The sequence below is a fragment of the Apodemus sylvaticus genome, chromosome 15 (genome assembly GCF_947179515.1).
Source record: "Apodemus sylvaticus chromosome 15, mApoSyl1.1, whole genome shotgun sequence".
Taxonomy (NCBI): domain Eukaryota; kingdom Metazoa; phylum Chordata; class Mammalia; order Rodentia; family Muridae; genus Apodemus; species Apodemus sylvaticus.
The window spans coordinates 76,816,550-76,837,316 of record NC_067486.1 but is presented as its reverse complement, the minus strand read 5'-3'; the positions used below and the strand labels follow the sequence as shown (position 1 = coordinate 76,837,316).

General features: G+C 47.7%; 1 protein-coding gene across 3 annotated transcripts in view; it reads right to left on the bottom strand.

Moving 5' to 3' along the window:
• Bcl6 (BCL6 transcription repressor) overlaps positions 1–20,767 on the bottom strand; it is a 48,300-nt gene that overhangs the window by 6,318 nt on the left and 21,215 nt on the right. The window contains exons 1-5 of one of the 3 annotated variants that reach the window (XM_052158026.1): positions 16,107–16,327; positions 6,323–6,361; positions 5,228–5,399; positions 2,945–3,166; positions 374–1,348 (exon numbers count right to left, since the gene is read on the bottom strand). In XM_052158026.1, coding sequence (XP_052013986.1) covers positions 374–1,348; positions 2,945–3,166; positions 5,228–5,388 — 1,358 coding nt within the window. In that variant the 5' untranslated portion in view covers positions 5,389–5,399; positions 6,323–6,361; positions 16,107–16,327. Of the gene's footprint in view, positions 1–373; positions 1,349–2,944; positions 3,167–5,227; positions 5,400–6,322; positions 6,362–7,775; positions 8,789–16,106; positions 16,328–20,767 lie in introns of those variants that run through there. The other 2 variants (XM_052158027.1, XM_052158028.1) reach the window with 2 other exon arrangements.

Here is a 20,767-nt window from a genome sequence, read left to right as displayed (position 1 = left end):
CTGCTTCTCCTCGGGGCCTGAAGCCCACAGCCTTTCTCAGTCTAAAAGAGGGGTTCCCTGCTCCATCAAGGCCACAGGAAGTGCCTTTGGGATTTGTGGAATGCTTTCTCCTGCTAAGGAAAATAAAACAAAACGAAACGAAAGAACAAAACCAAACCAAACCAAAAGAAACGAAAGAAAATGAAACAAAATACAACTTCAGTGTAGTATGGTCAGTCCTGACTCAGGGTAACTCGCTCTGGTACTAATGCCCCTCAGCATTTCAGACAGAAAAACAGAACGACCCTGTACTCTGTATCAATCCAAGCTTTGAGGCCTCGGAACTGTGCTCGGGTAGCCCCTGACCTTAGACCCACAGGGCCTCTGAAATCACCTGTTCACGATATTATTGAGCCGGCTGGCTTGGGGGATGGTAGAGTCCTCCCCGCTGGCACTGAGCTTGGTTGGGGACTGGAGATCAAGGTTCGTAGGCTCCATAGGTGGCTGGCAGGCCGGAGGTGCAGGGTAGGCTCGAGGGGAGAGGCGGCCCAGCTCTGCCTGCTCAGAGCCCTCAGGTTTGGCGTTCTGATTGAGGCTGTTGAGAACGATGAACTTGTATTTCTTCCAGTTGCAGGCTTTCGGGTCAGTGGGGCTCTTGGCTGGAGAGGAGCCAGAGGCCTGAAGAATGCAGGCGTTCTTGCTGCTGCAGGACTCTGTGGGTGAGTTGGGCTGGCAGTCGGATTTCTGGGGACTCTGGGGACTAACCAGGCCCTTCCGGTTCAAGGGTGCATTGGGGGACTCGAAATGCAGGGCGATCTCATCCTCTGAAGAGGGTCTCTCTTCTTCTTTGCTGGCTTTGTCGCAGGGGAAGTATGGGACATTCCGAACAGAAGGGGCAGCAGGCTTGGGGCCCTCAGCCACACTGTAGTGTATGTCACTCCGAGCCTCCTCTGGGACCGCCTCCTTGGGCGAGTAGATGTTGCTGTGGCACAGGCTGGGGGACACCTCCATGGCTGGCCGGCTGTAGTCATTAGGGATGGGCCTGGCACTGTCGCAGGGAAGGGCGCGCTCCTTGGGAAAAGGGTTGGCGACAGGCATTCGGGGGGCATCTCGGAGTTCCTCATCAGAGAAGAGGAAGCTGCTGAGGGGGAGATGGCTGTACATAGGGTAAGAGGCTGGTGGTGTTGACAGGCCACTGTACAGGGGAGGGGCAAAAGCTCTGCTCTCACACCCAGGAGTATTTCTTAGTGGCATACTGTTCTCCACAACCTCACGACCTCGATAGGCCATGATGTCAGAGGGCATGAGCATCCGGCTGTTCAGGAACTCTTCACGGGGAGGTTTAAGTGCAGGGGCCATTTCTGCTTCACTGTGGGGGATTAAGAAAAAGACCCAAAATTAGAACTGTTAAACAGATGACCTTCCAGTGACACTGTTATATAACTGCATCTGTGCTTGAGTCAGCTAGACATGGGAGATGTGACTCTAGAGTAGGAAAACAGAATTATAGGGCATTATACCCAGAAGTCTAGCTATCTGAGGTACGGTGAGGGAAACTGAGGAAGAAGAGTTACTCATATAGCCTGTATTTGATTGGGCATGGTCTTGTAAATGTGAGGTGCATATGTATGCATGTCTTAGAAACTGTAAGTCTTCTGATTATATAGAATCATATGGGTTATGTAAAAATTATATGGGTTATGTAAAACTTTGAAAGCCTTTATCTCATTTCACACGTGCAATACTCCTGCAAGGAAAAGCAGGACATTTCATACTCATAGAAGCTAGGAGGGAAGAATGCACAGAGTGGTGGCACTCTACAGTCAGTGTGTATCAACCAAAAGACCTGCCCTGTATGTTGAGCAGGTTTACAGGGAGGTTGATGAAGAACAGGCAGTGACCAGCACAAAGCCCTGGTGATGGAGCAGCCTGACCTGGTTTGCAAAACCCAGCTCTGACCTGCAGCAAGTTGCTTCACCGTTCAGAGCGCAAGGCCTGGCCTGTGTAAAGGACTCCCAAAGGATGCGGATGATGAGGCCGCCGCCATTATCACCCACTGGAGACAAAAACCACTGGCTGCAAATACTTAAAGAGACTTGTGTGGGTGAAAAAAGTAGGGCAGCTCAACAAACTCCCCACTAACAGAGCTGGAACCAGAAAGAGAGCATCTACAGAGCCGGGCTTCAAGAGGTTGTAAAAAGAGACTTTGCAGCTACCCAGAGCAGATGGTATGGTTGTGAGAATATGAGTTCCTAGGTCCTGGAAGCGGTCAATAGATGGGAAATCCCTTCTGGTAAGAAGCTAGCCTAAAGCTGCTGAGTTACATGATTCTGAGGAAGGTAAGCCTCAAGTAACTGCTCCATTTACCAACTCTTCATTTCCCCGACTCTCAGGATCTTCTGATAATGACCATGTCTCCTACCCCTTGGGTAAGGGTTAGACCCAGCCAACTCCATTCTATCCATGAAGTATCCTCCCAAACATGAGTGTGTTGATAGAATAATAAACTCCAACTCAGCTGTAAACTCAAACAGCCTCTGCTTTGGTAGACAAAGAAGGCGCGTATAGGAATAGTTATCACAGACGTCTAGAGGAGAACTAACCTACAGACGAAGGTTAGCAGGAGAAGGAAGGTCGGAAGGAAAAGCAAAATGGTGCCTGCCAAACACAGACAAAATGAGGATGTCAGAAAAAGGTCCATGGAAATGGCTTCCAGTTTGGGCCTTGCAGGGCAAGTGGGAAGAAGGACTAAAAGGAAATAGGGTGGGGTGTGTGGGTGGGGTGGGGGTGGAGCTTATACAAGATGGACATCTGGACAGTTACAAGAAATGGTGTCCGCCTAGAGCACACGGCTAAAGAGTAGAAGGGGGCGTCGCATGTCGCGGAGGGTATCCCAGCATGCATGGTTTCTGATCTGGAACTATCCTTTCTGCATCCACAGCTCCTGCCTAGGTAGCGGCCTCACCTGGCCTTGATGAACTTCCTGCATGTGTCGACGACATGTTCCATCTGCAGGTACATAGCTGTGGTCATCACAGCCATGATATTGCCTTCCCTCAGGTTGAGTCTAGATGTGTACATGAAGTCCAAGAGGATGCAAAACCCCTCAGGGCTGATCTCAGGATCCAGGTTGATTACACTCAGGTTGCATTTCAACTGGTCAGTGAAGATGCTGTAGAACAGGCCACTGTAAAACAAGCAGAGGTGCCAGTGTGGTGGTCACAAAGTGTCTCTGTGTCTTCTCTTTCCGGAGCCCAGATCCCAAAGCTCTGTGGCACTTAATAATTACGTCTACCTGTGGAAAGTCTGGCAGATGCCAGCAGTTCCTGAAGGATTTTGCAAGTTTACATTAACCAGCATTCTCCCTAAACCTGTGAGACAGAGAGCTATCACCTTCTCCCTCTACACTTGGAGAAACTGAGCTAGCAGAGTCTTGGGCCCACGGTGGTGTTTTTCTCTTGTCTAACTTAGCATTCATCTGCTTCTACGTCATGTGTGTGCTATAGATTTTCCCTTGTTTTATCACAATAGCCTTAGTTATAGAAGTCTCCTGCGTGAGGAGCACATTGGGGAATGGACAATGGTGACACATGCATATTTATACTCCACAGCCTTGCTCGAAGTCCAACGATTACCAGAAAGTCAATTATTCCTAGAAGATTCAAGTCTAATCCCAACCCATGCCTCCAGGTCATGTTGTCTAGTCAGTTAATATTAAAATGACTGTCATCACAAATCTCCTTCTGGGTGGGTTGTCAGAAGTGAGCCAAGGCCTTCCGCAGGAAGCAGCTCTTCAACTGTGGCCAACAGCCTTACCTCCTCTATGCCTTGGTTTCCTTATCTGCTAAGTAAAGGGATATTTTTATATGTGCTTAATAGGGTTGTGGTGAGAACAAAAAAAAAAAAAACTATGTAAGGGGTGTGCACTGAGGCAGGCCTCGGTAAATACTGAACACTAGCTATCACTTTATATCTCCATAAGTTCCTGTTTTACATATGATCTTTACACTAGCTGTCTGTCTCTGTGTCTCTGTCTCTGTGTCTCTGTATCTCTCTGTGTCTCTGTCTCTTTCTCCTCTGTCTGTCTGTCTGTCTGTCTCTCTGTGTGTGTGTGTGTGTGTGTGTGTCTGTGTGTGTGTGTGTGTGTGTGTGTGTATAAATTTGCTATGTCATGATAGTGGAGGTCACAGGACAACTTGTGACAGTCACTCCTCTCCATCCTCCATGCGGGTCCTGAACGTGAACTTGCGTCATCAGGTTTGGGGGCATGCGTCTTTACCCACTGAACCATCTCACCAACCCTTCACATTATTTTTTTTTAAATGCTATTATTAGACATTGGTGAAGTTCTCTAGTTGCAATACAGAGCACAGACATGTGCCTTGCTTTCATTATCTACAAAATGGAGACATAGTGTCACCCACAACTAGTAGGAAGACCTTGGAAATGACTTAATATGCTGTGGCACAGAAATCATGAAATTCAGGAAAATTTGAAGAATTAGCTGGCATACTCTATGCTTAAACCATGGAAATATAATTATAGTATAAATTAAGTATAATAATCTGGGCATGGTAATTTATACCTATACTCCTAGCACTTGGGGTGAGAGGATCAGAATTTCAAGGCCAGCCTTAGCTAAGTATTATATCCAAGGCTAGCTTAATCTACCTGTCTCAAAAAAAAAAAAACAAAAAAAAAAAAAAAAAAAAAAAAAAACGTTTTAGGACAGTGGCAGCAAACACTAATTCCCAGTACTTGGGTGGCAGATGCAGGTGGATCTCTGTGAGTTCAAGGCCTGACTGGTCTATGGATCAAGTTCCAGGAAAGTCAGGGCTACACACAGAGAAATCAGGTCTTGAAAAACCAAAAAGCAATTTTTTAAAAAATAAAGTACAGTCATGGCATAAAAGGCCAAAAGCTTTCAAGCTTGGTTAACCCATTTAGAAACTTTTGTCTCATCCTCATGCTGTTTAAGTGAAGATACTCTCCCATGTGGCCTCAAATGCACCTTGGCTTTGATAGTATATGATTTCTTCACTCACTATTCCTTCGGAACAGCAACGCTTTTCCAAAGGTGTGTTCATTCAATTGTTTTTGAGAATCCGCAATGCCAGGCCATTTGCTGAGATCTGGAGACTAAGGAAATGTCATCTCAGACATGAGAACAGCCACCATTATTCATCTCACTGGCTACGATCCGAGCATCCCCATTTCTGCAGTCCCCCTTCACGCCCAGACCACTCACCTGCAGGCCATGAGCACTGTCTTATGGGCTCTAAACTGCTCACGGCTCACCACGATGACAACATCGGTCAAGATGTCCCGACTCCGGAGGCGATTGAGGTTGAGAAGAACATCACTAGCATGGCGGGTGAACTGGATACAGCTGTCAGCCGGTGAGGCCATGTTGTGTTTGCCTGAACAGAAGTTAAAACTCCTGTTACTCCTTGAGAACCTAGTGCCTGCTTACAGGAGTACCAAGCAGATGACTTAGCCTGAGAAGCTATCTATCGCATGCAACGCAGGTATAGAGTGGACAATTCATAGCCCCATTTCTGGACATTCCTTTTCATAGCTGTCAAATGGGGAGAATGAACGCTAGTGTAGAAAGCTCTCTGGGGGAAAGGGGAAGGGAAGGGCTGCCTGTGGAGTGCTTTTCCGCATACTAAACACTCTGCCAAGCATTGAGAGGCAGTGACTGTGTTGCAATGGAGAAAACCACTCTTGGAGAATTACCCAGGTTGCTTTGCCTTTCACCAGCTCTCTTACCAGTGTGTGCTGTTACTTTTTCTCAGCTTTCATTTTCCAAAATAGGAACAGCAATACCTATGTGGTTTTTAAAATTAGAAATATGTGCCTACACCATAATACGTTCTTTTTTTTTTAAGTGCAGCTATCTTTCTCGGTATGTCATCTCACTATTCAGCTCCGAGATTGTGAGTTGTTCCGTTCAACAGTTTGAGTATTTAGCACTCACATAATCCTGACAACACAGGCAACCAGGTTAGCCTGAACTGAGAATGAATACGGGGAATGAATAATACCATATAGACAACGGTATAAAGTCAGTTAGTGAAGGGTCAGAGGGTTGAAACCTGAGATATGTATGGAAAGAATTCATTATCCTTTGTTCATCAAGTCAAAGAGAGCAAATTTTACACACAAACACTTACACACACACACACAGAGGCACGTACACACACGCACACACACGCGCGTGCACACACACAGGCACATACACACACACACACACACACACACACACACGCACGGGCAAAATTCAAGAGAAAAAAAATCAACTAAAAATTTTATAGCATATAATTTGTTCTGATTTACTCACCCAATGCCTTGCTTCACAGTCCAAAATTTTGCTTTAAAACTGCAAAGAAGAGAGCAAGCAGAGATTGACTAAATGAGTGTGAGATTGTCCACTCCAGTCTTATTTTAGGACACACGTAGCTAGCTTTGCTTTGATAGCTGCAGCCTGCCAGCTGGTGCAGTTTTCCCACAAGCTAGCAAACATATTCCAGCTCAGTTCTTACAGAAACAACCGGCACTCAAAGCCATTTAGCAACAATGCCTTATCCTTAGGGCTAGAAATATCAATGCATATATTAATTACATATATCTGTATACATATATTTCCTTTCTTAGGGTAAAAAAAAATATACATCAAAAGGCCATTTGAGTTTATGGGAAAGAAAAAAAAAGTAGTTCTTTCAATATTAATGATAATGATTCTTCAGGGACCTAAAAACACTGGATGCTATTCAAACCCTTGCTAAAAATATTATCTTTCAAGTCTTAGAATGATTCCACAAGGCTGATAGGGCCAATATCTTTATCCTTATTTCTCTGGTGATGAAATTGAGACTCAGGGTTCAAATGACTTGTTCAGGACAAACAGCCAGGCAGTATTTCCTGATTCTCTGGAACGCTTCAGACTGAATACCAACTCTAGAAGAATAAAACCTGAGACACCATGTTTATGCATTCCTTGGGTATCTTTGCCCTCTTTTTCAAAGTTTTCCCCTCCCTCCGTTTCCAGGTCTAAAACTAGACAGAGGGCCGACCATAGCTTCCAAGTTTGAGCTTCTCCCGGCTGGTGAAAGATTTAACTGTGTGGTTTAACTGAGAAGTGGCCAGGGAGCCTTCAAGAGATTTAATGAAAAATGTACTCTCTCCAAATTGGTTTCTCTAAAACAAAAACCATTAGAGGCAAAGGTGCAAGACTTTCCTTTATGATCGAATGTGGGCTGCAAAAACTGGGCAATAATACATTGGAACTCTGTCCTCCCATTTAAATAGCACAGCCCTTCGGAGCTACTTTCCGGGTAAAAAGGCCTAAGGCCGGTGAGGTCATGTTGGGCCACGCAGATAGTTGATGGCCTGGCCCTAGGTCTTCTGGCTCAGATTCCTGTCCTCTTTCCAAGTCAAGCATACGTGCCATAGAACACGCAGGACGGCAACACCCTGAGGTGGGTGAATCTGAGTTTTAAGCTCCTTCCCCCACACAAACTTTGCCCCATTTCATGCTGCTGAGTCTTACCAAGTGAACACTCTAAAATGTGAGGTTTCTTTGAGTCTGTAACCAAACACTCAGATATTTCTCTGTGGTCCTAAGTGTCAGTCACTCAATCTCTTCGGCTTCAAGGTTAATACACACATGCAAGTGAGTGAGTCTGGGATAGGAAATGGGGGAGGAGAGAGGACAGAAAATGACAAGAAGGACCTAGTTCTTCCTGAACCCACCCTAACTCAGAGCAAGTAAAAAGATTTCACTTGGTCCTCACCCAAGTCCAGTGACTGTCTCTTTTGAGAATAAATGCTGAAGACACGTGAAGTGTATTTACTGACTTCTTCCTGCTTCCCAGTGGAAGAGAGCCACAAGCCCTTCTGGAAGCCGGGGCTGAGCGTCAACCACCAGCTCACTTGTGGATTTCCAGTCACAGCCTTCTGGAACCGCAGGAAGCCCAGATTTGCGTTTCACCAGGACAAGTGGTAATGACTCATTCCAGATGAGGAACGAGGCAAACAAACAAACAACAACAACAACAACAACAAAAGGCAGCCCTTCTATGTCCTCTGACAGGCTGGCCTTGGGCTTTTTACCTTAAGCCTGTCCCCATAACAAAGCACATGTACACACAAGGGCAGGCTGTGTTCTATGGAATCACCCCTCTCAAAAGACTCACTTCTCTGTCAGCCAACTGGTCTCAGCAGGTTCCACAACTCCCTGGGGTGGGGGCTAATGTTGGAGCTGAATGCCACCTCCCTCCAGACACTGCAGATATGAAAGCTAATCAGCATCCAGCTTGCTTGTTGGGCAAATGACTCATCCCTCTCCCACTCCTCATTAGACCACATCTTTATGACAGCCAGGATTCACTATAAAGGAAACTGAGGCTTCCAGAATAAGTCCTTGCCCAAGATCTCAAAACCATTCTCCAACAAAGTTCTATGCAAACAACCCCCAAAGAGAGTCGAGCAGGCAAGGACAGCTGAACCGGGTCGAGCCTCAATAATCCCCACCTAAAAAATTAAACTAACCCACCCATGCAGCTTCCCTCCCTGGGGCACTTTCCTAGAGTGCTTTGAACGAGGCAGCTTCACAGGAGCTTCCCGTCAGAGGGAAGACAGACAGAAAGAGAGGAGAGAGAACCTGAGAGTTGAGGGGAAGAGAGCACAAGAACCCGATGTGAAAGACTCCATCCTTTCCCTGTGGGGAGGAGGGGTGGCACTCAGTCGGACTTGCCTCTTCAAACACACCCGCACAAACCCCAGCCCTGCCGCCTGGCAAGCTTGAACAGGCTTGCTCACCGCACCTAGCTGTACCTGTCTTCCTAGGACCGCCCACCCCCTGGCGATCGGCTGGCACTGCTGCCCATCCACTTCGAAGCCGGGGAAGGTTCCGCCGGGGAAGGTTCGGCAGGGCCGAGTGGTAGGACTGTAACAGCTAATTTGGTTACATTCAAATAAATGTTTTCGTGCACCTCGGTAGCATTGTGTCTTTTTTTTTTTTTTTTTTTTTTTTTCCTGTTACTCTGTCAAAGCAGGGGGCCGCGAGGGGACTGGCTCAGCCCTCTCATTCCCGGAACGTAGTCGATCTCAGCTCTAAGGATTTCACAGAACACTCCTGCCCAGCGCGGTCTCCAACGAGAAGTAACTTTCCAGGAAGCCGCGGCCTGACAGTCCAGCCCGGGATCACTGACTGCATAGCGCTGGCCGGCCGGGGACAGAGCACCCGTTTCCCCTAAATCCACCGTCTCCACCGGTTCCGGGTTCCAGACCCGAGTCTACTGGCTCCCTATCTCTGCCCCCCAGCAAGCTAAAAGCCGCAGAGCGCGCAGAGCCCCAGAGTCTGAGGACAGCCCGAGGCTCGCTTCAGGATTTCTATTTTACCCTAGTGTTGCAACTGAGTGCGCTAAGGGTTCATTTGCTTTTGTTGTTGTTGTTTGTCTTAGGGTCTTGTGGTTATTTCCTGGATTTTCTTTTTCTCTTCCCGCTTGCTACCTCCTTCCCTGCTTTAGAAGGGTAAAAAACAATTAAGACTAAGGCTCTCCTCCCTTGGAGAAACCTGGCCGAATTAGGGAGCGAGGAGGGGGGAACAGATTAAACCTGGAAGAAAAGTAAATTGAAAGCCCCTTCCGCCTACGTTGGCAAGAAAGGGGAGGCTTCCGCCCAACCTTCTTTAGAGTTAAAGCTACCAAGCTGAAGCCAGAAGGGCTCCGGAATTCAGTGTCTTATTTTCCTGAAACTGTGGAGACAAGTTTTTCCTGAGACTGTGGATAACAAGCTCTGTCACACGGCAGGGTTGCTTCGCCTTCCCAGAAATGAAGTCCCTGTGGCCACCCCCCAAATGCTCTCAGTAGCCTTTTGCCTTTGGGGAGGTCTGCACAGCCTCAGTTCTGTCCTAAAAGTAACGGGTAGCATCCTTACACTGCACATCCTTTCAGTGACAGAGGCAGGATCAGGCTCGTGCCCCAGAGATAGGGTCTCTCTGGTTCCCTGTTTTGTGGTTTCTTTTTCCCTCTGTATGAATTAACGGTGGCAAAGGGAATTTTATATGGGACAGGAATGAATATCCTAGTAAGTAATTCGCACTTAGCGCAACCATAACGATACCTCTGTCTAACGCTAGAGGGAGCTCTCCATCAAGGCTTGAAACCATAGCCTGCTGCTCGCCCCGCCTCTCCTTCCCATTGACCTAGTTTGGCCAGGGTCTGGATTTGGAGAACGCTTTTCCACTTCTCTCTATCCAGGATGGTTGTTGGATTATTGGTAATCTAATAACTCCAATAGCTCTCCGAAAAATCTAAAGAGGATTCTTAAAATGTACATCACTGTCCAAGGAGTTTGAAGGCGGGGAGGGAGAAGGGATGACGCGTCGAAACACGCCTCTGGGCTCCAGCTGGAGCGCTCAGGGTGCTCGGGTCTAGCCACCCTGTTCTGGGGATAATGGGGAGAGTCAAAGTGTTGCTTCTGTTCTGGAGGTAGGGAAGGATAATATTGGTGCTCTTGCCTCTGGGCGGGGATGACACTAAAGATAAAAAGAGAATAGAGAAAGATAAAAAGAGATAGTAAGATGGACTCCGCAGCTGCATGAGCTAACCAGAGGACTCTGTGTCCTGACTTTCTTTTCTGTTACATGTCCTACCTCAGAGCTCTTGCTAGCCTGCAAGCTTCGAGGAAATGCAATAAAATAAAGGGATGTGTTTTATCATCAAGAGCTGAAGAACTGAAGGGACGCTCCCCGTGAGCCCGGTCAAGACAGCCTCCAGAAGGCCTGCCGACAATGCCAGCAAACCATGTCCTTCAGAAGAATCTCTTCCCTCATCTTGACTGGACTGGGATCGGCTATGGAGTGGGCGGGGTACTGTGGGGTTAGGAAAGAGAGGCATGATCTCCCCAAGCAAACAATGCCTTTTAAAATTCGATCTAGACAGAAGTCAGCCAAGGTCTTTATTCACGTTAATGAAGATGGAAGGCACTAACTGTCCTTGGAAAGCGATGAGTCAAACTTGACCGCGCTTCAGACACGTCCCCAGATTCGTTTCCAACCCGAACAGAGGCGCATTTCTCCGCGGCGGCCTGGGACAACTCCCGCAGTGACAGAGGGTGAACTGGATTCCTCCCGGCCCCGGCAGGGGGTTAGGGGTGGGGGTGGGGGTGGGGGTGGGGGTGGGGGACAGCTGTGTCTCTGCAGTGAGGACGCCACTAGAGGCCGCCAGTCGGTGCAAGCGGGCCATCTCCGTTAAGAGCTTTGAGAAAGAAAACTACAGAGGAGATGGGGTGCAACTTCTCAAAGAATAAAGCTCTGTTTATTTACGACCCCTACAGACACGCGCACGCGCGCACGCACCCCTGATTTCTCAACAGGCCACTAAGTAAAAGGATAAACTGGGTAAAAGAGCCCGGGGTTCAAGCTTACAAAAAGCCGGTACACAATCTCAACCAGACCAAGTAGTTTCTGGCCACTAAACTCTCAGAACAAGCATGCGACACAGCTTTGAGATGTCCCCACCCCTTCACACCTCTGTAACTTGTCCATGTCTATTTTCAAAAACTTTCAGCTAAGGCTGGGAGGGAACGTTCCCAATGTGCACTGGACATTCCAGTGACCTAAAGTTAAACTGCTCTCGGCCTTCCTCTTAGATGAACGAACTCCCTTGATGAATTCTTTGGAATTCAGAAACTTACTGTTAGGCCTGATCCCACAATTGCAATGAAGTTACAATCTTACAGTTCCTGAGAGTTTGGGCGCAATCCTTCTGCTACCAACTTTCTCTGTGGAGAGGCCACACCTGTCCTTTCAGAAAAGTATCGTTTCTCAGTTGAGTTAGATATTGATGGCTGAGCAACTGTGGATGTGGACGGCGTGAGCATATAATTTTCATCTGTCTCGTCAAAACTTTGCAAGTCTTCATTGGATGCTGTCTTCATTGGAGAATGTCCTTCTCAGCCACAGCTTCTGATCAGGATCCAGAGTCGCAGCTCTGGAGCGTGACCTACCACTAGGTGGCGGACTCAGTCCGTTCAAGAATCACCCTGTTACCAGAGCCTTCTACACTGTACGCCCCCCCACCCCCACCCCTCGCCCCGACCAGCGCGGGTTTTGTCTCTCTTGAGGGTGGGGGGAGTTGCTTCCAAAACTGAAGTCGGAAAACATTTAGTTGAGCAGATGTAATTCCGTTCTTCCGATACTCATGCCTCTAGCTAACACCGTACGGTTTCGGGAACTGCTTTAAGTGCATTGTGTGTCTATCTGTTCCCTCCGTCCTCTCCTCAAAGCTGGCTACACTTGCTTTCAAAAAGAACCACACCTGAAAGTATTAAGAGAGACTCGTGCCAAAGAGAAAGACAGAGGGAGGGAGGGAGGAAGGACGCAAAAGTCGGGAATAACCCCATGGTTCATACCCACATTGGAAGTGAGGACCAGAGGTAAGTCCCTCACCCACTGAGAAAAGCGGGTGCGGAACCGAGCACAGGATGGTCTTTGGAGGTGCTACTGGTCCGTAACTGGGAAGCAGGAAGGGTTCGGAGAAGCAAAAAGAAGCTAACCAGCAGAGCCAGCGTGCAGAGTCGCGCGTCGCTGCTGCGGTCCCACTTGTTGCGCAGTGTAGGAAGCCGACACGCGCCACGTTACTTTGTCTCTCACAAGCCTACCGCTTGCCGCTGCGCCCTGCGGTCCACAAACCTCTCCTCCATCACTCTGACACAAGTCACCACGGCCCCCGGGGAAACTGCAACACTTTCAGTTCTACGGGTTTACACACCAAAAAAAAAAAAAATCCTCTTTAGCTCAGAGTCGGACCGTCAAATCGACGGTCAATGTCTGAGAGGAAAACAGCTACATCAATCCAGAGGAGTCGCTAAGAGCCAATTCTATCCCACCTCATCTCCACTTCTAGAAAGTGTGTCCCTTGAATTAAAGGGAAGGAAATCGCCTGTTAGGACACCATTCTAGTTTGGAAAACAACGTATGTCTATCTTATTTGAGAGATTAGCTGAAAAGTATTGATTTTAAAAGTTTCATCTGTCTCTCTCTTTTTTTTTAATCTCTCGGGGTAGCGGGGAAACACATTACGCTCATTTCACAAGTATTTTTTTTTTAAATATTTGACTTTACCATAGTTTTACTCACCAAAGGGGGGCGCTGCTGCACTACCTCCCCTGAAACTTAAGTTTTGGTTGTTTTTTATTTTTATTTTTTTCACAACCGAGGGGGATATCCCCAGCAGGGGACAGAGGGAAGGAAAGATTTTGACATCTAGTCGTGGCATTTACACAGCCCATAACTGGAACTCCTCCTCGGGGCTCAGCAAAAGACAACTTAGAAATTTAGGATGCCATTCCTGACCACTAAGGCCAGAATAAATTAGTCTTTTCAAGAAAACACTTCGGTAAACCCTTCAAAACTGAGGCGAGGAAGAATGGGTTTGTGAAAACCCATTTCCTGGTTGTCTCTGCTCAAGTCACTTGGTCGCCTTGAACAGCACCTAGTCTTACTTACTGTCACTACCAACAGATCCTTAAAATCACCCAACGCCTGGAACTATTAGAAAAGAAATTCTTCCACATAGAATACTGGAAACTTCTATTTATAAACTGGGGGTTGGGGTGGGGGATGTGTCCATCTACAACTTTCTATTTTGGCCTCAGGACTCAACTGCAGTCATTTCAGCAGGAGAAATGTCCATCTCCTGGTGTTTTCTCTCCATTCCCTCTTCCCCGGGGGGCAAATATTTTTCCTTCTTTTATTAAAATATGTATATAAAAAAGCATATGATTTCACCCAACTCCTTTGAGCTCATGCTTGCTACCTCCAGGAATAGCATGTGGACTAGGGCCAGGTGAACTTCAACTTGACGTATAAGGTTTTGCTCAAGTGCCTACCAAAGGCTCTTGGTAGTAAATGGTGAGCAAAATAGATAAATACCTGTCTCTGGATAGATCACGCTGCCTCCTCCCCTATTTTAAAGTTGTTTGTTACACACACACACACACACACTCACACACACACACACACACACACACCCCTCGCAAAGAAAAAGGGAAACCAGCAAACTGCCGAGGAAGCCAGCGGCATAGCTCAGAGCCACAAACTGTATTTCTAAACAGTCTTTTCCGAGAGGATCCCTCTCTCTTTCTTGCCTTCCCTCTTCAATTCCTCGCTCTTTTTTTTGTGGCTAGTAATATACACATAGTAATATATGAGTAATATACCTCTGAGAACTGTACAATGTTTGAAGAAGAAAAAAAGACAAAGATAAAATCACTTCTTGGGGATGGGGGGAGGTGCGATGCTTGTCTCTACTGCAGCCAAGGACCCTGTAATCGCTTTGGAGTTCCAGCGCAGGGTTTAGGTCATTTCTCACTACCCCTAGCACAAAAACTAAATCTCTATGGGAGGGAGCACAACACAGAGGTTATTTATTTTACTCTTTTTTAAAAAAAATATTGTTTGGTGCTGTTGCTTTTCATGGGGGACTTTTAAAACTCATTTTGCAACACTCGCTCCATTTCTCGCCAGGGTTCCAATAACACGGTATTATACAGGCAACGCAACCCGCAGTTCTCAAGACATTTAACGTTCACCGTTTCCGGCAGGGGTGGCCTCTAGCTCCCGCTGCCCCCTAGGTAGCCCATTTTCTAGGCTCCAACTCCCAACCCTCTCTCTCCCCGGGCCGCCGCCGCCGCCTTCCCTATTCCTACTCCCTCGAGGAGAGCCACAGGTTGCAAATCCAACCAGCCTCGCAATCTGTTTTTGCAAAATCACTCACAAAGATCTCCCTATCGCACCCGCTCCTCCCGTCCGGGGCCCCCCAGCCAGAATCACAAAGTACCCCTTCTTCCCTCCCTGATCTTGCAAATCAGGAACGCAGGCTGGAGCTCTGTTTTTCTTCCTTCGCCCAAAATAAGGACCTTGGGAATCTGAAGCGTGGCGTCCGCTATACCCAGGGCCATAGCTGCCTTATTTATTTATTTATTTTTACACAGCTTGCACCAAAGGGGAGAAATGAAATTAAATTTAGGAAAGGGAGGGAACTACCGCTGAGAGCCAACACAGTCACGCAGTACCCAAAATACAAACACCGCGGCCGCCAGAAATCCCGCCACCTCCGCGGAGCTCTGGGCGGGCTGGCCAAGACCCCCCGGGTCCTGCACGCTGAAAGCGCCGCAGGTGCAAAAAAACCGCGCACCCCTCTCCCGCCCACCCCCAAAATCCCTGTCCCGCCTTCAAGCCTCCTTCCTCGGGCTGGGCAGACCGAGCGCACCCGGGTTCCCGACTGCCTCGACTCCAACCAAGAAAGAATAATTTTCAAAGTATTCAACGTCCCCGCCCCCCGTGCAAGCGAAGCCTCCCCAAAACACGGTCTCTCCTTGGGAAGATCACGGCTCTCAAAGGAAACTGCAGACACGATACTTCATCTGGCTTTATGACCAAAAAGAAAAGGGAAAATAACACAACCAGCCGAGGAGTTGGCTTGCATTCCCCCCGCTGACTCCCGGCTCGGGTGCAAGGCAGGGACTGTGCGGGGCCGGGGCCGGTGGACGGCCGCCAACGCGGGCACCGGGAGAACTGAGCGGGGAGGGAGGCAGCGGCGGGGAAGGCAGTTTGCAAGCGAGCAGAGAAAGCAAGCCAAGCCGCGCGAAGCCGGCGGGGCCGCCGCGGTCCGCCCTCCCAGGCCGCGCCGCGCAGCCCAGCGCCCGCCGCCCCGCGCCCCAGCGGCTCCAAACACCGAAACAACACCGGGCAGGGCGGCACAGCCTCCCCGAGGCGGCCGAGGCGCTCCAAGACAGCAAAAAAGAAAAAAAGAAAAAAAAAAAAAAGAAGAAGAAGAAGAATACGTATGCGTAAAGCTAGATCCTACAGTGGGAGAGACGTGGGGCTGATCTTCGGCATTTATTTTAACACCTGACAGCTAGAATCAATAAATAGATACATTTATATCAATAGATACACATAGGAAACTTGGAGCCAAAGCATTTGGCAAAAGCGGAAAAAAAAAGAATTAAAAGGTAAAATAATGATCATGAGCAGCGGCGGCGGCAGCGGCACCAGCGGCAACAGCGGCGGCGGCGGCAGCGGCAGCGGCGGCGGCAGCAACAGCAATAATCACCTGGTGTCCGGCCTTTCCTAGAAACTTCTTGCATCACCACTTCTAAGAACCCCAGTTCTAAGAATCAACAGAGCTCAATTCTCGGAATTTGAGCTGCGGGCTTTACCATTGCTCCACAGCAGGGGAGGACTCGGCTGGAGCGGCGCTCGCCGCAGCGCCCTCCCGGCCCGCAGAATGCCTCGGGGCTGCGCCACTCGCCTCCCTAGGGTGCGGATCGGGGTTCCCGCAGCACCGCCACCCGGAACACCGGGGGTCCCGCAGCGGGCGCGCGCGCCTACAAGGCGACCCTCCCTGCCCCCGGCCTCCGATGGAACCGCCCGCTCCGCCGCCGTCACGTGGGCTCCTCCTCCGTGACGTCGGCGTCTTCGCTGTAGCAAAGCTCGGCCTCTGGAATTCTGAGAACTAATTTGCTATTCGGTGACATAAGAGGGGGAGTGCGCTTCGCTTTCCTGGGGTCTGGGGCTAATTCTTCCTCTCCTACCCATAAACTCAGCTCCTCGAGCTAAATACACAAAAGGGAGCGAGAGATTCGAGCCGTTAGAACAAGTATGTTAGAGGCAGGTTTAGAGAGACGAGTGAGGGAGAAAACAATAAATACCACAGCTCCTTCCAGCTAGAATATTAGGCACCACGAGAAAAATATTTGCCAAGCAGTTTTCGGTGGGTTCATTTGTTTTCTTTTTATTTGGGACAAAATATGTTGGGGTGTGGGGGTGGTCCTTTTGGGATGGTGGCTTGGGATGCTCCTGTTGTATTTTAATGATTTAGGGTTTTTTTTTTTTTCCGCTTCTGATTTTTGCCTTTTGCAAGTTTGTGCTGTTATGTAAATCGTCGGAACTGTCATCCGTTGGTTTTGTCTCCTCTCTTTAGCGCTCTCTCTCTCTCTCTCTCTCTCTCTCTCTCTCTCTCTCTCTCTCCCTCTCTCTCGCATTTAAAAGATGCAATATTTCAACCTAATACCATTGACAGAAGCTTAAGTTTTTGGCCACATATGACAGCCCCAACCTCCAACACCACCCCCACCCCTCCCCAGTTGCCCTTGCTGCAGTTTCCTTTTCCTCTTGGACTTTTGCTGAAGGAAAGCTTTCCTGCACTTGAAAGAGATGTAAAAGGATTTGGTTTGGTTTGGTTTGTTTCTTTCCAGGACAGCCAGTGGTGGGGTTTGGTGGGTTTACTCTGTTACTGTTGACTCTTAGGAAATTTCATGATGCTAGAAATGTGTGTGTGTGTGTGTGTGTGTGTGTGTGTGTGTGTGTGAGGGAGTACGTGTAATGCTTGTCTGTTACGACATTCTGTGAAGCCAAATACATGTTTGTATTTTGCTCTTTTCTTAAGGTCTTGAACATTTTTTCTTTCTTTTTTTTATAACCCCCACTGGGTTCGTTTCAAGGTCGTCGGGGTGGGGGGGGGGGGGGGAGGAAAAAATCTCTTTAGTACGTGTTGAAGGGATCAGCCTGAGGGAATTCTAAAGGCCTGGCTGCCAGGATCTCAGATACTGCGTGCATTGAGTACAGGCTGTGCTACAGCTAGGCGCCCTGCACGCAGCCTGGACCTCTAGGCTCTGGAGCAGAGCTGAGGGGAGGAGGGGGGGGAAATCTTTCTTTCCCTTCTTTCTTCCTTTATTTTAAAGGGCGAATACAGGGCAGAATCCTTTCACTGTGGGCCCTGGTTTGTTTGCTTGTAGCTGCCAGTTTCCCTATTTAAATACGGGTTGGGTTTTTTGCCCTCTCACTCATCGCTGGATGAGTGAGACTCTTGTGTCTTTTATGTCTGTCTCTTGCAAGAAGGGTGTGAGCTAAATAATATTCAGATTCCTTAAGACTTAGAATGAACCCAAAGTGTTTGGAGCAAAAGATGCTTTCAAAGGTCAGGCTGTTCTGGGCTTTAGCTGTGAAAGTCCTTCAAGTGGCTTGTTAAATCACAGAGGGGTTCTTAAGCATTCGCAAAATATCTCCACATATTAATTTCTAATGAATACCTGTGGACCACAACCCACAACGTGGGCTTAAAAATAGAAATGCAAGCAGAGTTCTGGAAGGCTTATGGGGTACGGAGGACTGGTCTTATAAGAAGTTTCAGCTGTGCTGTTGTTGGAGTAACACCACCACTTCAAAAGATGATGTCACAGGTTTTAGAACTGGGGGAGTCGGAAGGAGCTGATTGTTTTCTATGGGGGTTGTAACTTAGAAAATCCGTTGTCTGTCCCTGAGAAATCTGAATGTTTTAATACGTATTGGCAGATGGATTACTGCAGTCTCAGCGGAAAAGCCTGTCTTGTGAAGGATTTTTGAGGGATATTCATAGGCCTAATCCTATCACTATTGGGGAAACGAACATTTTACTTCCAAAGACATGGTGACTTTGTCAAATAGATCCACTCTGCTGGGATGCAGGGTCCCTTCCCTCTCATTTTAGAGTATTAAGTAAATCCCACTGGACCAAAATGACACCCTGATTTTGCTGAAGTGATTTTCTTTGTGTAGCTAGCTGTCTTGCTACCTTTTCTGAGCATTAAGTACTTTGCATTTCTTAGATACGACTTAGCTTTGGAACAGGAGTCGTATGGTTTTGCTGTATTGTTGTCGTCATAAATAGAATTACTTTTATGGTGATTTTGGTTACTTTTCTTTTCAAAGTGACCGTGTGTCTTATTCCTTGATTCCCACCACAAAGCCTTCAAAACACACACACACACACACACACACACACACACACACACACAGCAGGTCTTATGTTTTCCCCCTTGCTACTCCACTATTCGCCCCATGGGGGCGCTGCAGAGCAAAGGGAAATGTGCTCCCTTAGGCAGTAGAGCCAGCCAGAGTGGGGGTTGGGAAGGAATTTATCCTCCTCATACCTCATACCCTTTGATTGTCTGAAGAGTTTCCCGGAGCAACAGCCCACCAGCCCTGCTTTATAGGTAATTAACCCCATCCCTAGAACCTCTTATCCTCCTTTCTGGGACCAAGTGCCAGAGTTTGTGTTACTGTGGTGGAATTTTTGTTGTTGTGTTTTGATTTTTTTTCCCTTCTCCCTCTCTTCCCACCCCACCCCCCAAGTCAAAGTGTGCATGTTGGAAGAAAATAACCGTAACAGAAGGAGGCACCTGCTTTTAGATGAGTCTCTTTTCTCTCAACTGAATGGATGTTGAAGAAAATTATGCATTCACCTTTCAGTTTCTTCAGTTCCAGAGAAAGTAACTTAATAGAGTTTTATACCAGTGTAACTCTTCCTGAATGTCCATTCTTCTCTTCTTACTGGCCTGATCCCATCACTTCCAGCTATGTAAGGCCCTTGAATTCTACAGTGCTATTATTGGGCTTAAGAAATGACTGGAATATATTCAGATTCCTTTAAATCATCCTTAAGGATCCCACAGGAGGGATTCCATACCCTGGGGTCTATGAATTATTCCTGCACACTTGAGAACAACATGGGTCAGATAATGCCACGAGTAATGATTCCTAGTTGCTAATACTCAGAATAGGGGACTAGACCAACTCCCTTGACTGAGCTTAGGAATAGATCCTTGATCACAGCTGCTGGGTAAATATAAGCTCTATTACAAAATAAAATAACTTGGTACTAATATTATGTTGTTGAAGGGACGGAACACAATTCACACCCACTTTCCTTCGCAAGACCTTTCTCACAATTCAGCACTGTAGATTCTAGAACAAGGAGCCTTCCTGATAATCACTCCTCCCAGTTTTGTCTCCCCAAGGACTAGACTGTTCCTTGTGAAGGGGTCTGAGACAACCTAGAGTCACAACTGAAAACGAGGCCGTAGTCACTTCTGGAGATCGGGCTGAGCTGACCATCTAGCCTTGAGGGGTGTGTATCGGTAAGGCTGCATCAGGCCTTGTGTAAACTGTAGCTGGTTCCAAGAACCAACTCCAGGACATGCTTCTCAGAGCCAAGTCAGTAGGATTTGTGAAGAGCTGCAGGGGGTTATAGGAAGGGTCTGAGCTGTCAAATTGGACGATGATTTTGAAGAGTACGTCTCTTTATTCTACTTCAAGACCTTCCTTTGGAAGTGCTATACACAAACCAGGCGTTGTGTCTGTGAAAGCTGGAGGCCAAAGGATTAGCTGTCCAAGGTTGTCCTTGGCTTTGTGGGGAGTTGGAGGCCAGCCTGGGCTACATTAGACCCCATCTTTGAAAAAACAAATAAATGAACAACATTGTATAAAAGCTCTGTAGTATCCTCAGACACAAGAGAAGGCTCTTTGTATGTTTTTCAAAATAGGTTAGTGGAGTCTGGTGAGATTGAAGAATGAGGAGGAAACAGAAAGTGCAGAGACATTGGGAAAGGAGGACAAACCTGGGCCTATTGATGCTGCACTACCACCTCCTGAGGGAAGGAGATCTCACTTCAGTTTCTCCTCTCGCTCAGAGCAGGTTCATTAGTCCATGTCCATTCATTCCTCCCCCTTTGTCTTCCTCCTCTTCTCCTCTCCTTTTCTTCTCCTTCTCCCTCTTCCTCCTCCTCCTCCTTCTCTTCTTCCTCTTCACCGTCATCATGGTGAAGAACCACTGCCCCTCTTTAGCAAACCTTTTTAGCCTGGCTTACAGGCTTTCTTATCGCAGTACCAACTGCCCATGCTCTGCCCATTGATTTAAGTGGCAATGGCTATCTGGATTTTAAAACAGAGAAGTGT